The sequence below is a fragment of the Trachymyrmex septentrionalis genome, unplaced genomic scaffold (genome assembly GCF_001594115.1).
Source record: "Trachymyrmex septentrionalis isolate Tsep2-gDNA-1 unplaced genomic scaffold, Tsep1.0 scaffold11, whole genome shotgun sequence".
Taxonomy (NCBI): domain Eukaryota; kingdom Metazoa; phylum Arthropoda; class Insecta; order Hymenoptera; family Formicidae; genus Trachymyrmex; species Trachymyrmex septentrionalis.
This window is the reverse complement of record NW_017304228.1, coordinates 1,759,447-1,776,605: the sequence shown is the minus strand read 5'-3', so window position 1 is coordinate 1,776,605 and position 17,159 is coordinate 1,759,447. Positions and strand designations below refer to the sequence as shown.

The following is a 17,159-nucleotide window of genomic DNA, read 5'->3' as shown; positions in this document are numbered from 1 at the left end:
GATGCTCGAGGCGATTCGTTCGCACTTCAGAGTAGTTTAGAAATGATCCCTCGTACACGCTCGAGAAATTAACGATTTAATTGCTGAATCAGATAAACCGTAAAATCAAAATAATCTTGAATTATTCGAGATATGATATAGTGTATTTTCTTTGCGTGGCGGTAAATATGTGCGACAACAGCTGCGTTTAACAGAAGATGCAGTTTCCCAACTATTAATATAAGATTCTTTAATATCATTGATTTATATGTTTAAATCTAATGGAGGAGCTAAGAAACAATCATATTAAAGAATTTAAGTTTAAACTTCGACATAGCAAGTGTCCATGTCGACATGTTCACTTCTATATATTATATTTCGTTACATTATTATTTTTCAATCTTACTTGATGTATGATCACTTGTGTTACACTTTGGCTACAATTTTTGTTTTATTACTGGACTTGCGGTTTGTATATTATTATTATTATTGCTATTATATATAATTTGGCCTTAAATTGCGCTTTGAAAGTATGATCGTTTATGTTCTAATAAGATTAAGCGATCATTTCGCATCATCTTCTATCGTAAAATCTTTCAACTGATTTAAAATTATTCTGTAATGAAGAAATGATTGACCGTCTCATGAGCACCATTGCTAAAGATATATAGTAATAGATCTTAAGCATATTTGTATTTGTATTTTATTTGTATGTTATTTGTATTTTATCTTCTTTGTATTAGCATTTGTTAAAGATGACTAGAAGGTTAGCCGAAACTCTCTAAAACTTTTAGAGTGGAAGCTCATTCTGAAGAGTAAAATCTCACTCTTAAAGATTGAAAATTAAATCACTTCTTTTCAAGACTGGTTCAATTTTCACTCTTTAGAGTGAGATTTCATTCCAAAGAATTTAAAGAGTGTTATCTTTGTATCGTATTTTTAATAGGTATATTTTTTATTCGGATAAAATCTTTTTATAATTAATTAATTGCACAAGACTTAAAGCGTTAATTCCTATTAACCCATTTTATTTCTTAATATATTTAGAATATAGAGAATATTAAAGAATCTTAGCAGTTGCAATTGCTTTTTCTGTTGAACGCAGCCAGTGATGTCTTCTAATAAATTTTGTTGAGGCCATTAAAACTTTCGGATTCGTCAAAATAAGCCATCGCGAAAATATCACTCACTGGCGTAACGTAAAGTCGTCGACGAACAGCGAGAAACAAACATAATCTCGTGCCGTGGATTTACAGGGGATGATGACTCTTGCCATATAGCTTGACACGATTCCGCGGCATGACCGATTTTCGCAGAGCGGCGGAGAAGTTCGGCGGACGTGCGACGCTCTTGTCACGAATCAAAATTGGATTAAAGCAGTGAAAATGCGAAATTCCGGGACAGAGCCATGATGGAAGGGCCTGGCGCGATGTTCGGCTGATGGCCCATGGGAGATTAACGTCGGATTAAAATTGCGGCCGGTTATTAGGGCGGATTAATAAACGCGAGTAAATCTCGTTCGACAGGGGGCCATCCCAGATTTGCCGGGGGACGAGGGGTGTTCCGTGCCTGATCTTTTTTTTCTCTCCTTTTAATCGTCTTCCGCGCTTCTACGCTAACGACATTCATGCCGCTGATGAGATGTGCAGTAAAGTTATGCGAGAAGATGAATAAGAAATCGGTAGTCAATTCTCCATTGATACATTCGTGCGTCACAATTATCACTATCATGATGTTAGCATTTACAAATGGTCGCGTAAGCGTCGTAAAATCACATAAACATAACATGCGTCACCAAACGCGTTGTTTCTCATTATAGTTATTTCCGTTAATGGATTATTGCCGCATAAAATCGCAATTTGCAGCGTATTTATGTATGAACTATGAAATAATTCGAACTGGATAGCTGCAATATTTCTTACATTACGACATAAAAACTGTATATTACGATGCTTCCTTTAACCGTTTCTTTAATCAACCTTCAAGATGATTTATATACTTAATAAAAATTAAAAGCACATAATAACTATGTCATGCTGATTTAATTTTTGGCATTGTACTTCTACACACAGAAAAATATTATTCTATTGTTATTAAGAAATGAGAAACTGAGTGATTACTCAGTTAATTTTTTTTTCTTTTAAAGTATCGATTATTATCAAAAAATATTTTCTTCATAATAGTCTTAAAATGTATTTATTACAAATTTTAAAGAGAGAAGAGAAAGTGAAACTCTTACTATATATATATTTAAAATAAGAAATTACTTTTTTTTATTAAGAATATTATAAAATTTCGTAGAAAATTATTTATATAATAAGTAAATTGATTTAATTTAATTTAATTTATAATCTCTCTCTCTCTCTCTCTCTCTCTCTCTCTCTCTCTTTCTCTGTCTCTCTTTTGTCAAAGTATTAAATTTACTAGGATTCACAGAATATATTTTGAATCACTTGAACGTTTAAGATAAACTTATGATATATTTAAGGTTATATGAATCTATGAAATACTTAAAACAAATGATTACTATCTGCATACAGTATGTATTTTTCTGTGTATACCAAACAAGCATTTCCGCTGGAATCACGACCTACCGATCGTAAAATGTTTTCGATTTTTTTTAAATTATGCCTTTTAACGACTGAGAATAAGTTAGCGATGTGCATGCGGTCGTACACTGACGAACCGGCCACGAAACATGCCTCCGCAAAAGACGACGGAAATAATAAGCTGAGGTTGAAAAGGGTAGCGAGAGAAGGGGAGGAGGTTGGCAGACAGGGTTGAACGAAGAGAGAAAACGGATGTCGATGCAGTATACGGGTGCAACGGCCTTAAACACGAGGCCGAAGAACGCCATCGTCAACCACTGCCGCCCACTATGACTCCCATATTCTTTTTTTTTCTTTCCCCGAGCACGCTATTGTTATTGTCACAGTTATTATAATTATTGAGCTCATCGTAATACGTCGGGACCAGCCCGCGACCATTAGTTCTGGCGCAGTCGCATGCAAATCTGTCGTGCGGCGTTCGCTAGCGATAAATAATGTCGGTACGTGCAAGGGCGTCGCCAGTATCAGTTTATGATTCCGCGTGAAGATACCTTTATCAGCACGCACAGGTCTTATAGATTCGTACGTGCGAGAACGATCTTGTTACAAAACTTATTTCCGCTCACGCAATTAGCGTGAAATACCATATTAGCGTTATAAGAAGCGCCTTCTGATTTTTTTTTTTTTACAATAAGCCGTTAACCCGGATATACAATAGGTTTTTAAGCCTTAAGCCATAAGAAATGGACGAATCATAGTCAATTATTCTCCTCGCATTCGACTGTAATTGATCAATTTCTTAAGGTTTAAGGCTTAAAGCACTTATTGTAGAGCCTGGCTTACATAAGTTTTAAGTTTCAAGCCGTAAAAAATTGACCAGTCACAGTCGAATGTGAGAAGAAAAATCGACTAGATTAGTTTTTTACTAGATTTAAGCTTAGGTAATGGCTTATTGTAAAAAGCTCATTCATGTTAATCGAATTCTATTTTCTTTTAAAATAAAAATACGATATGAGCTTGAAATATAAAAATAATAGATCTGTATCTTAAAAATGCTTAAAAATGGTGTTCTGAATTATTAACGATAATTTGCGCGATTTATATAAGAAGGTTTAATTATTTGAAAATGAAAGGGCTTATTACTAGTGAAATAATCTACATTTTGTGAGGTAATCCATTTCCATACAGCACACTTTATCCGAGAAATATCCTGGGAATCATCCTTAAGATGTTCAGAAGACATCCCCTGAAGATCTTATTGTATGGATTATTTCCTAATCTTTAATTTTAGAGTTAATTTTCTCTGTTTGTATAAAATGTGGATTAGCCCACTGTTGTAGTAAGCCCTTCAGTTGTGGATGTTGTTTGTAAGCACGCGCAAAAGTGCAATATTACTTCGAACTAACATAGTTACCAGTACTTAAAGGCTATGGTACAAAAAAATGTAAAATGTAAGGCGTAAGCGAATCGGTCAATCACAATAAAAATGTAAAAATAATGATGTAAGCCAAAAGTTTTTTGCTTATACACATATATATTGCTTATGTCTTACTGCTTACGTTTTTTTGTGTGCCATATATAGTCTTATTAAAAGATTATTAAAAAAGACGAATTCTGAAGCGGCTACAATCGCAGCGCAGCAATGCGCGATACCACCGTTACAAGTCCAAACTACATGCGCATGCAAATAACTGTGATGAGTGTAGGCGATCATCTTTCAGATGTGGAAACGATACTTACGGCAATTGTGTTCATCGGATCCATCGTGGCAATCTTGCACGCCATCGCAGTATCTGTTACTGTCGATACATTGACCGTTTCTGCATATGAACTCGGTCGAAGAACACGCTGTACACAGAAAGAAATCGATTATTATATACGAGAGCTATTGTCATTATTGTCAAAATTAAAATTACAACATTTTAGTCAATTTCTAAAAATATACTCGATGTAATTGTAATTATGATGCATTAGAATATAGTGCATTGGACATTAGTTAGACGACAGAGAGGTATTTGATTCTTTGATCTCAAATTCAGGCGTATTTTCCGACAACCATTCGATCCTTTTCAGCCATCAAACGTTAGATTTGATTTTTTTCGAAAACAAGAAGGTATTCAGTCTCAGGTTGATATTGCATGTAAGCGAGTTACGTTAGCTTAGAGCCGTGAAAAGAGACTCGCGCGCTCTTGAGCGAGATTCACTGAATTGATCCTACCTTGCCTGACAACACACGAATAAACCAATAATGGGAGTCGTTTGTTTAATATAAATTCTGAGAAGGTCGTACGTAGCGGCGGGTAACATTTCAAAGGTGAAGCAGTGGCCGTAAGAGATAAGGGTAAGGTTGCAAGATAAGAGGTTGTAGATCGGATAGCGCTTTGCTGCATAGACGCGTCACAATTCTCATTTTTCTTCTTAACATGTACCATTTTTAATACCGTGAATCATACGAGTTTCATGATTTTTACAAGAGGAAAAAACATAATAAACAATTCGATCTCTCACCGATCAGACGAATTTATTCGGCCAGATGGAAAATTTTTGAATTATTAGGTGTATAAGTAAGTTCCCATGATTAATTTTAAATAAATTAATCAAGTATTATGCCTATGAGAGCCAGAGTGTTCACGAGTAAAGAATTTATTCAAGTAGTATATAATGTGATAATACACGTTTCGATCCTATTGCGGATCCTTTTCAAAATCTTAATAATTTTCAATATAATAAATTTAAACAGTAATAAATCATACAATTACAAACTGAGCTTTAAGAGTAATTGTAATTGTATAATTTATCAATGTTTAATTTTATTATATTAAATGTTATTAAGGTATTGAAAAGGATCCACAATAAGATCGAAATGTCTATTTTATCACATTATATACTAATCGAATAAATTCTTTACACGTGAATATCTTGTGTTTGGCTCTCATAGATATAATATTTGATTTATTTTTTGGAGTCTGTCAATTTGTTTTTATTGCAATTTCAGATAGTGCTATAACAACAGTGTATTTAAATTTTCGTGCCCAACTTTTCCATTAGTAAGGTTGATCAATTTAGTTTCGAAAGTTACATAACAATCCGCAGTTAAACATTTAACTACACTGAGAAAAAATTGTTTATTTGATAAAATTAATTTAGATTATATATATATTTTATATATACATATATGTGTGTGTGTGTGTGTGTGTGTGTGTGTGTGTGTGTGTGTGTTGTGTGTGTGTGTGTGTGTGTATTTTTTATGAAGTATATATGTATTAAGAGTCAAATGTACTATATTTGATTTAAATACATACATTCTCCAACAAAAAATATATAGGAAAGATGAATTAAATTAATATAGTCAAATGAACAATTTTTTTTCTCCGTGTTTATTTTAGTTTAATTAAAAATAAATAAAAAAGTGCTTATATTCGCCATTACCTTCACTATTTTTATTGCGGTAAAATCACCACTGAAACAATTTGTGAAACTTACGAAGACAATACTGTATCGGAAAGAGCGTGTTAAGATTGATTTAAAAAATTAAATATGATAAATTGCACTGCAAAGTATTCTTTTGCCGTGATAACTGTAGTACATAAAACAATATAATATTTATATAATATCTCCGAAGGATGGCAAAAAGTAATACATTCGAAAAGCAAATACATATTTTGATTGAAATGTTTGTATCTTTAGTGTTAACATATTTTTGAAAAAAGTCGTATAAATTACATACCTAATATTTACAGAGTCAGAAACAATAACAGTGTTTAGAAAATAGATTATTCTTTTATATAAGGTAATTATTGAAAGAAATTTTAACAAATTACTTCAATTCTGGTTAGCGTTTAATTTTAACGGATATTGTTTTCATTACTAGAATTTCATTCTTCTCCACTTCGACTCTTCTCGTATCTCACAAAGTCAATTGTTAATTGTCTCCGAATGATACACAGCCGGACCGCAAAACAGCGGACGCAATTTTTTCGTTAGTCGCTCGTCCGGGCTCGTTCAATGATCGAGTCCCCTCGGGTTTCGAAATCAGGAGTGTGCAATCGTTCGCCGGCTATCCTATTTCAAATAAACATTCGCCCGCTCGCAAGTTCGACTCCAATTTCATAGGCCGGACGCGTGCTCGTCCGTTTCCACTTACTGATCATGACCGAGTCGCGTTTGCCGTTCGAGCCGCGAACGCGGCAACCCGTTTTCACATTTGTCCCATCGACTAATGCGAAGAGGCACTCGTGCGATTGAAAAAGTGATTTGATAAGTACCAAACACAAAGAGTAGGAAAAAGAAACACGATGCTGGGGCTCCGACTAATAAAACTGAAGTGATGCTATCGATGCTTCGTCAAACTAAATAAAACACAATTTTACATGGCAAGAGAGAAATTGTTTATGTATCATATGTATATAAAATAAAGTAAATAGATAAATAAACATACATATGCATATACATACATTTATTTATTTATTTTATTTATATAAATACAAGCAGTAGAGAGAGAGAGAGAGAGAGAGAGAGAGAGAGAGACACACACACACAAAGACCAAAATTTTATTACAATTTCAATTCTCGAAAAATTATATTGAATATTATGAAAATAAAAATAAAATATATACATATGAATCAACTGTTATGTGTTATGCTATGTTTTTCCAAAATTTGTACCAAACATTTATGTTTTTACTAAACTGAAGTTTACAATAAGCTCTTGCGCGCGGAAATAATATGTAAACGTGCATTGCAACTGAAAATTGATGAAACTCAAACGGGTGTATTAAAAAGTGTCCATTTAATTGCTTAATTTGGAGAATCTCTTAAGTTATGTACGTAATTAAATATACGTAAAACGATGCGCGAAAAGAGGATCTAAGAGCTTTCGGGAAGTGCAGCCTTTGAAAGTTACGGGGGAAAAAAGGGATAAATCGCGCGAAAGCATGCCATTTTGTCTCAAGTGTCTCGGCGGCGAGGCCACAATATTGCATTTGCCGCTCGAATTGCGCGACTCTCGATGGAAGAAGGCAGCAGCTGGGGGGTGGAGAGGAAGGAGAGAGAGAGAGGCGGCAACGGGTTGCGCACGGGGGTTGATCACGTTGTGTAACAGCGACCGGGTATGCTTTGACACAGGAAACTGTCATTCGATGGCAGTGCTCGACGTTGAATCGCGATAACGCAACGGCGCGATGCAGGCGCGACAGGAATGCCCCTTAAAGCGTTCTCTACCCGGGCGCATTACGCGCGTCTCAGGGCGGGCTGTGCCAACGTGCAGGTATCTCACGTTACTCAGGTGGCCACCGAGTAGCAGAGACTGCTACGTTGAAATTCGCACCGCGAGCGGAGCGTGACTGCGCGCAATGCAAATCAAACCGCTCAAGCTTGTTCATTAAACAGACCAGCGCACGCTCTGTCTCTTCTCTATTCGGCGGATAGACGAACCGTAAGTCAATAGGATCCTAAACTCAAGGGTCGGTTACTTCGCGGTGTGCTTCATGATTCGCGTTTGTATTCACAAGTTTTTCGTACGAGTGTTTCGGCTCACTCGCAAAGCTCTTCAACTCTAAGAAGATCACGTTTGATTACGGGATTCGGGACAATTCTGTGAGATTAATTAATCAAATAAGATTAATTTGTAATTTATATAAAATATGTATTTTATAAAAAAAAAAAATAACCCTCTTGATTATAATATATTTATATAAACATTCCTGCTTCTTTAATCTTAGTATTTTATAATAATTTTTAGATAAAAATAATATCATTTTATATGCGTATCTTTTTTAAATATTAATTTTGTGTCTTTATATTATATATTTAACACTTCGTTCTTTCTTACACATTTCAAATCTATAAGTACGACGAAATTTTTATAAGCTGTTATTATATTTACAATATTCCTTATACACACATATAGCAAAATGTACTCCTTAAAAAGAAACAGATATTATATTAATATCAAAAGTCGCGATTTGATTTTTATAGTTTTTGTAATACTACTGCGGGGAAAATTAGAACTTTTGACTTAGACACACCATATCTCAATCCATGTATATGCAATATTCATCGCGAGATGAGAATAACCGCAATATGACGACGGGAAATCCATAGAGCAACTGTCCGTGGTACCGAAAATAAAATCATGTTTCTTTGAATATTTAATGTTTGTGATATCAGAGAGATATCGACAATGTTAAGCAATGTATTAGCAGCGTAACATTGGAAATATGGCGTGTCCCATAGGTACATATATCTGATAAATCGTGAAGCGATTTGGATCGAGGAAAACATTATTAATTCAGAATGTACCGCTTTTACTCCAACATCCTTTATACAATGCATTTAGCTGCTCTAGTTGTAAAAAATTAATAAATACGTTTTACTGACGACGTATAAATATAAAGCCACAATCCCTCTCTCGATGTTATTGGAACAAATTGACTGTGACTAATAGATGTTTATTTAAAACATATTTACCAACAAATTTGTATCCATGGGTATGTATACAATACATATGAGAGAACAAATAATATCTCGTTTTAATAACTCCGTAAACGTAATATACCAAAGAGTAGCGCAATCCGTTTGGCGCATTAATTTACATTCTGCTATTTCAAAGTGCACGCCCGCAATCAGCTCGCTGCTTTCCGCGAGCATTCGGAGCTCCCTTAAAAGCTGCACGAGCTGTTGCACGCGATATTAATGTCGTCGTTACGATACGTCTAAAAACTGGATGGTCGTGACAAAAAGAAAAGGTACGGTCCGCGGTGCGCCTCATGCCGCTACTCCCGACGAAGAAGCAGAGTCTGACAGGCAAAGTACACGAGCCAAGTTCCCGCTGCCTTGTGAATTTAAGGAGGGTAAAGCAATTAAGTCGATAGAACGCTCGCCACATTTGCGAGATTGCTGGATTACGCGACGTTCCGTGCATGGGAAGGAATATGTTCTATCTTTCAGCGAAAGCATTCGAGAATTAACCACCGGAAGTAATAAATTAGTACACATCAAGATGATATATTTTTTCTTACTATTGACCGTTTTTTGTGCCATTATTAATGTTATAATGTAACAAAAAAAAAAAGATGATCATTTTTGTATCGTATTTATCTCATTGTAATGTTTATTAAGTATCAAATTATGTATTTAACGTATTTTGGTGAAGAGAGTTTGTCGATACTCATCAGTTTATATCAAGATGATCGTGCCTTTTGAGAAAGCGGTGCAGTATATTGTTCCAAAGACGTCCGCTGGACGCTTTTCGTATTCTCATAACAACTTCAAGAAGCGTACTTTGAAATAGAAGAACGTCAGCGTCTGCGACCTCGCTGCAGTCGAGGGGCACTCTAGCCATAAATTACACGAATAACTTCCCCGCACGTCTTAGCTGCCGAGGTCTTTGTAGAAGGTCCTTGCGCGCGATTCCGTGCACAGTGCGTCTTTTGCACGCGTTAATCGGAAATAAACCACGGAGAAAAAATAGTTTGGTGAGCACGCCGGCCAAAGATCGGAATTGAGACATGCGAGTACGGTGAAACTTAGCGGGAATTATTTTTGAAATTTTCAATTACGTAACATACACAAAGGTATTATACAAGATACACTCTAAAAAAATAGTGGTGTCTATATAATTCTCACTGCGTCGGTGTTAACATTAACACCAATATAACATGGATTTAACACTATGGGTTTTAAATTCACACCATGATTGATATAAATACTTGATAAATTTATAGAGTTTTTCAAAAATAAAGTTCTTAATTTCTCGAAAGCCTGGATGATAAAATTTTTCGAACCTTATCTGTATATATTCTTTTCAGCAACTGCTAATACATCAAATACTATCTGTTGCCAAAGTACTCCACATATATAGATTTGTAATAGAATCTATATATATTTGTAGGATATTTATTATAGATTAGCCAAAATTATTTATGTTTCGTTCGTTTCTTTTTTTTTATAAAATCGTATTCGTCTTTTTTTTTATAAAAAGAAGAATGTTTAATTACCTATCGCTAAAGTAGTTCATACACATTTATAATCAAATCAGAATTAGGAGCAATCACAGAGACAAAATTAGGAGCAATGCAAGCGTATTATTAATTTAATATAGCACTGATGAGTGTTAAATCCTCTTATCAAAACTATATTCTGGGAAATTAACACTATACAAATAGCACTCTTAAACTAATTTTTAATTTGATTTACTACTTGATCGTCACTCTATTTTCACGCAAACCGTTTAATTTATTAATACCGCAGACTTGCAGAAAGATTAAGAAACTCGAACGATATTTTTTTCTCTTCGATTGATTATCCGATTTTTAACGTCACCTAGGTATAAAAGATCAAGAGGCGTGGCGTACTTGGAACACCACGAAGACTGCAACTTCCAAACTTTTCCCGTTCTAAGCGTGTTAAGATTAAGAGCTATAAAAGAATCAGCCCATAAAAATGTATATTGTAAACATGGGTCCTTGGGACAGAACGTTAACTCAAGGGTGGCGGCAACTGCCTTCTTCGCGACGTGAAAAAGCCTCGCAAACTTTCCCATTTGCCTATTTTACATATACGATGTTTTCCTACTTAATATTTCACTCTCGCAAATTATCATCTTATTCCGGCTCGGATGTTGCGCGAAAATTTATTTTTAAATAATCTCACCAGAATATATAATCCGTATTTATTAATTATGAACGTGGCGATGCACATACTTTGGTACGTGTATGAGAATTTATTAACGCGTTAACAAGCAGTTGAAGAAAATGTATGTGAAAGAAAATTTAGCTAGATTCAAATCTGAAAATAATTTGATTGGATTATCAAAATAATTATTTAAAATTAAGCATTGGTGTCAATGCTACAAACATTTAGCAACTAATTTAAACGTTCTATATACATGGACGTCGACTATAGTGTGACTTATATGGAGTATTCCACACTCGAAATTTTTCCATGTGTGGAAGTCCACACTTGGAAATCCGAAGAATGTATAAATTATTTTTTGACGAAATAATTTATTATTTAATATTTTATTAAAAATGGAAATTAATTAAACTATATATATGAAAAGTAGCGTGTTTCCAACTCGATCGGCGATTGCCTCTTTCACGATCGTCGACCGGTATTTCACTAGTGCCCAGATGTAGCGTTTCGACGAAACGAAAGCAACATTGATCACATTATTACAATATATAAAACCGATTTTGACAGGCGCAAATTAAAACTACATCGAACGATGTTTTATAATATAGTGGAGGCCAAGAAAATAGAGATCTGTAATTTAAAACATGTTAATTTTTTGAAAAAAGATGTAGCCGTGAGAGAAATTATATCAGAATACACAAAAATGATAAAACTTCTGCTTACAATCCCGGCAATATCCTGCATTGCGGAAAGATCTTTTTCGGCTCCTAGGAGATTAAAAACTTATCTACGTCCTACGATGCTTCCAATTTTGTTAAATAGTACGGCTGTTTTGCATATTTATTCAGATGGTGTACAAAATCATAATTTAGAAGCTATGGATGAAATAATATTATAAGTAGGAACAAAATTCATAGTTCCAAATTTGCATGTTCTATATGAAAATATATATTATATATATGAAAAATATACGTAACAAACATATATGTAACAAATAAAAATATATGTGCAAAAGTTTTCATGCAATCATGAGACTTTTTTTTTTGGTTGTCCGTTCACTCTTCGCCAACTCGTTACTCGATACTTGACACAATTTTGAGTTGACGCTCCTGTCTACATATAATTATTTTGATATCAAAATCAAATTATTTTGAATTTCAAAGAAAATTATTTCCAGAATTGTATCTAGCCAAATGTTTAATACTTCAGCAAGATCATTTTTTTCGTTTAAGAATACTATCGAGGATTTCATTATTTGATTCTATTGTAAAAATGGTGTGAGTCAGGAAACTCATGCTTAAAAAATTAAGTAGATTGCCAATTATTTTGTCTAGATAGAATTAGATTTTGAGACCTGCATCTAACTATATTTTTAAATATTTTAGCAAAATCATTCTTTTTGTGTAAGAAGACTGTCAGGATTTCATTATTTGACTTTGTATTGTGAAAATGGCGTGAATCAAGAAATTTATGTTTAAAAAATTAAGCAGTATGACATGCAGTATGACAGGCAATGCCTCGAATTGCACCTTTTAAAAAAATTGCCCTGGACGTTGTAAATCTGAAAATAATTGTGTTGGATCATCAAAATAATTATGTAGAACGCTTAAGCGTGGATGTCAATATGCTGCAAACAGATTTAACATTCTAATAACTAATTTAAACGTCCTATATAATTTTACCTCTAAACAGAATTATATAGAGAGTCAAACAAAATTATTTTTAGATCTGCATCTAGCTAAATTTGTAAATACTTCAGCAAAACTGTTCTTTCCGTGTAGAAAATTGTGAAGAATTTTATTATCTGATTTCTATTGTTGTGGAAATGGCGTGAGTCAGAATACTTGTGGTTAAAAAATTAAGCAGTTTGACACGGATACCTTGAATAGTGCCTTTTTAAAAGATTGTCTGGATGCTGTATATAGAAATTCCGTGTCACATCGTTTGCGCTGCCGTTCTGTTCCTTATCTCAAGCAAGATGTCTTATGCCGCTTCTCGGTGATGGCAAATTGCATCAGGATGTTTAACCGATCGTAAAGGAGGATTTGCCAGCGGCGTCGTTGCGCACCGCAATGCAATTACTTCATTAATCGTGCGATATTGACCGCGATAGAGTAATGAATCCCGGAAAATCGTATGTATTATATCCCTGGAAAATATACGAGTCGTAAGGCTACGCGATGATCGCGTGGGGCACGTAAAATTTTTTTTACGGCATATAAAGCGCAATTAAAAAGCCGGCGGCGGACTGCAGCGGTCGCGTTTTCATTAAATTAACGTTGCGCGACTCCGCAGATTGCCAAGATGCCATGAACCCGTGATATTAAAGCTGTTATTATTACGTGTCATTATTATATTACCATTCTCGCCTATTACCTCTGACGCGATGCGTTTGTTAATGGAATTCTAATTAGGCGGCGCAGAAACCTGCTTATACGTCTTATTTGACAGAAAAAACAAGATACGTTCAGAAAGAGCTATTATATTTACATTGATCTACTCTTGTAATATTATAGCTTAGGCATACCGCCTTATGCACTACCATTCCTCTATACGATGCTTATGTAATATCATTCATCTCAAATATATTAGACTCAAAGATAATACGCAATTACGTCGGTTTATCTTACGCAAATGTTATGCAAATTATGTTTTCAAATTACTGAGTAATTCGCAGTGATGGAATGCATAAAACCACACACGATATATCGGAGTATCCGCGATAGTACGGAAAATCGAAAGGAATCGTCGAGCTAGTTAAACCAGCACTGAAATTCTGTAACTTTTAAGTGTCGGTACCGTTATGTCATGTTGCGCAGATATTTTATATAAAAAAGCTGCATAACGACAATATAACGATAACAAATTGTTGTTAAAAGTTACAAATACAGGATTTCCATTCTGGAACTCTTAACAACAGTGTTATAATTACCCAGAAAATAATTTAGATAAAAAGTCCAAATTCGGAACATGCGTGTAAAGACGTCTTAAAGAGACCTTTGCGAAATCTAAAGGGCGTTTAAAAGATGTCTTGTAAGCCCCGTACTGAAAAAAATTTCTGGTTGAAAATAAACGAACCAGAAGATTGTGATCATATCAATTAGAATGCTAATTATTTCAAATAGAATTATAATTTATAACAGATTTAATCAGAAAATTCTGATTTGTCTATTTTCAACTAGAATTCCTATTAATGCAACCAGATTTCTTTAAAGTGTAATTTCGAACTATTTAGGTGTCCTTACAGAATTTTTTTTTACCATGTATAATGCACAACGACAAGGTAATAATATCGACGGTGTTGTTAAGACAATTAATTTAAAGTAGACCGACGAGAATAAATCAATAAGATTAATTAAGAGAATTAATAAGAAATAAAAAAATCCTATTTTATACCAAAATGAATCTTAGTGCTTAATAAATACTATAATGTGCAAATTTTTACGAATACATTTTTTTCAATTTTTCAAACTATGCGCTGATTCGGTTTAGCTGCTTAAAACGCAATCGCAAACTGAGTTGAAATATCTCAGATTGATCGTCAATTTTAATAAAGTTATTAAGAGTTACAGAATACTGATCCAGCGTATTAGGGAGTTTTTGCAATACCGTTTATCCAAATACGGTGAACGCTAAGGTCAGATTATGGGATTGAGCACAAGAATTGTCGCTTACTTAGAGACTTAAGTTGTAGACGTAAGTAACGCACAAGCTTTGCCGCGTGATGTACAACTTATTGCCGTTTCTTGGAGACACGACACTTACTTACGTCTACAACTTAAGTCTAAGTAAATGTTACGACAATATTTGTGCTCAGATCCCTATCTTTTTCTCAACAATTAATTAAGAAAAGGATAACGTGACTCTTGTATTCTGGATTCACGTTATTGCCAAAACATATTCTGTAACGGCAATGTCGATACCGTTACATCGTCGTTGAGCAGGTATTATATATTATATGATAATAAAAGTCTCGCAATATATATAATGACACCGATACTGTCGTTAAGAATTACAGGATCCTAGTGCAATGTGTTGTCGTGCCACGTGCAATATTTCCGCAAGAGAATCGCAGTACGAGAGCGAGCACAGCGGGAGAAAAGGAAATAAGGGAAGACACGTTTTCCCCGCGCGTCTCGTCACTTAAAGTCGCTCCCGAGCAATTCGTCTCGACGAAGCGACATAATTTCAACGGTGACAGCGCAACGGTATTCTTCACGGTGTTCAACGACGCGTACCGCGAGGACGACCGGCGTTACGAAAACGTGTATCAACGCCGGGAAAAACTCAGCGGCGATATAAAGCTGAAGATATTAGCATGACAAGCAACGTGCATCAAATTGCTGGACCTAAAAGCCGGCCCCAGAAAAGCGAGCGCAACCGCCACCCCCACCGCCCATCCCTTGCTAAATCGTCCGTGCGCTTCTAATGGACTGCCGGCGGCGAAAGTTTCGTCTTCCTCTTGATGCCACCAGAAGATCCACGCGCATTTATCTGACCGACCAAACGTGCTTTTCTCAAGTTCCTGGACGTATGTATACATTTTCGCGGATTCAGAAATTTGTCAAATGGAAGGGGGACATTGACACGCCGCAAACAAAATTTTTTATTAAATATGAAAAGATAAAATATTAAATTATTACATTAAAATAGTATCATTGAGATAGATGATTCATCAAAAGTTTTACTTAAAATTATATTAACACAATAAAAAAAGAATAATACAATGAAATCTGTGTTTCTTACACTTAGAAGTTCTTTAAATTAAAAAATATTTTTGGAATCTTAAAATAAAATGTGATTGAGCAAATTTGCTTAAGTAATTGCTCAATTTCAGAAACATTAAAAATACATTGAGATACGATTTTGGACTAGTAAGAATAAATTTAATTAAATAGAAATATTCGGTCAAAGCGCATATTTAAAGTACTAAAATTCGCTTTGACCGAATATAGGATTTCTCTTGTCCAATTAAAAAAATATATAAGACTTTGCTATAAATATTTTAAAAAAGGATATTCTAAGTTCATGGCCCTCGTGGCCTTTATGACCTACCTCCTCGTTCACTAACGGTTGTATAAGACGCGCAATCGAAGAAAAGAATGACGCGGACACGCATCTTTCCCTCCCACCGAACGGAAAAAACTTACGTTCCGTCGGTGCGGGTTCGTTAATGCACTTTGCAAAATGTGCGCCGCCCGACTTAGATCGAATGAAAAGATGGAAAGGTTTCTCGGTACATGCATACGTATGTACGTTCGCGTATACATCTTGTATGTACGAAGCACTTTAGAGATTCTTGCCGATGCACGAATGCAAATCTTGATGAGCGCGTGACGACAGCGCAGGCGTACATATGCGCATGAATCTACATTCGTACATAATAGTTATGCATAGATTTGCCATGTATAACACTCTGATTTGATATAAACGATAATACATGGTCGGCCGAACGAACAAGAAATGTACAATAAAGCCCATGATCGTTTCATCTGCCGCGTTCACGCAATGCTCCTCGGAAGCTACAATATGACAATTGATGCCGACGATTAATCTTTGCCAGCGATCATTGCCCGACGATGAGGGGTTGGTGAGAGGTGGGATGGAGGGGGAGTGGGGGGATGAAAGAGAGAGAGAGAGAGAGAGAGAGAGAGAGAGAGAGAGCGCGCGGTAACTTTTTAGCGGTGCGCCGGAAGCGGTCAACAGGAGTTCCGCACACGGTCCGGCGGCCGCAGTTTAGTTAACATTATTGTCACATAGATGGTCGCGATAATCGTTTTATAAAAATTAACATCGATTTTATAAGCGAATTTGCATGAAAAATCCGCTCTCGGCATGCCGCGTGGGGACTGCGTATGACACACGTAGCGTGCGTGCGTGTGTGTGTGCGTGTGTCCGCGTACATTCGCGTATATCGCGTGCACGTAGGTGCGATACTCTGGCGCATGTATCGGCGCGTATGCGTTGCCGCATATAAAATCTACCTGCATTACAGAC

General features: G+C 35.3%; 1 protein-coding gene across 6 annotated transcripts in view; it reads right to left on the bottom strand.

The window, feature by feature from the left end:
• LOC108749530 (basement membrane-specific heparan sulfate proteoglycan core protein) overlaps positions 1 to 17,159 on the bottom strand; it is a 203,761-nt gene that overhangs the window by 53,427 nt on the left and 133,175 nt on the right. For all 6 annotated transcript variants that reach the window (XM_018488334.1, XM_018488293.1, XM_018488301.1 and 3 more), the window contains exon 10: positions 4,269 to 4,376. In XM_018488334.1, the coding sequence (XP_018343836.1) occupies positions 4,269 to 4,376 (108 nt within the window). The remainder of the gene's footprint in view (positions 1 to 4,268; positions 4,377 to 17,159) is intronic.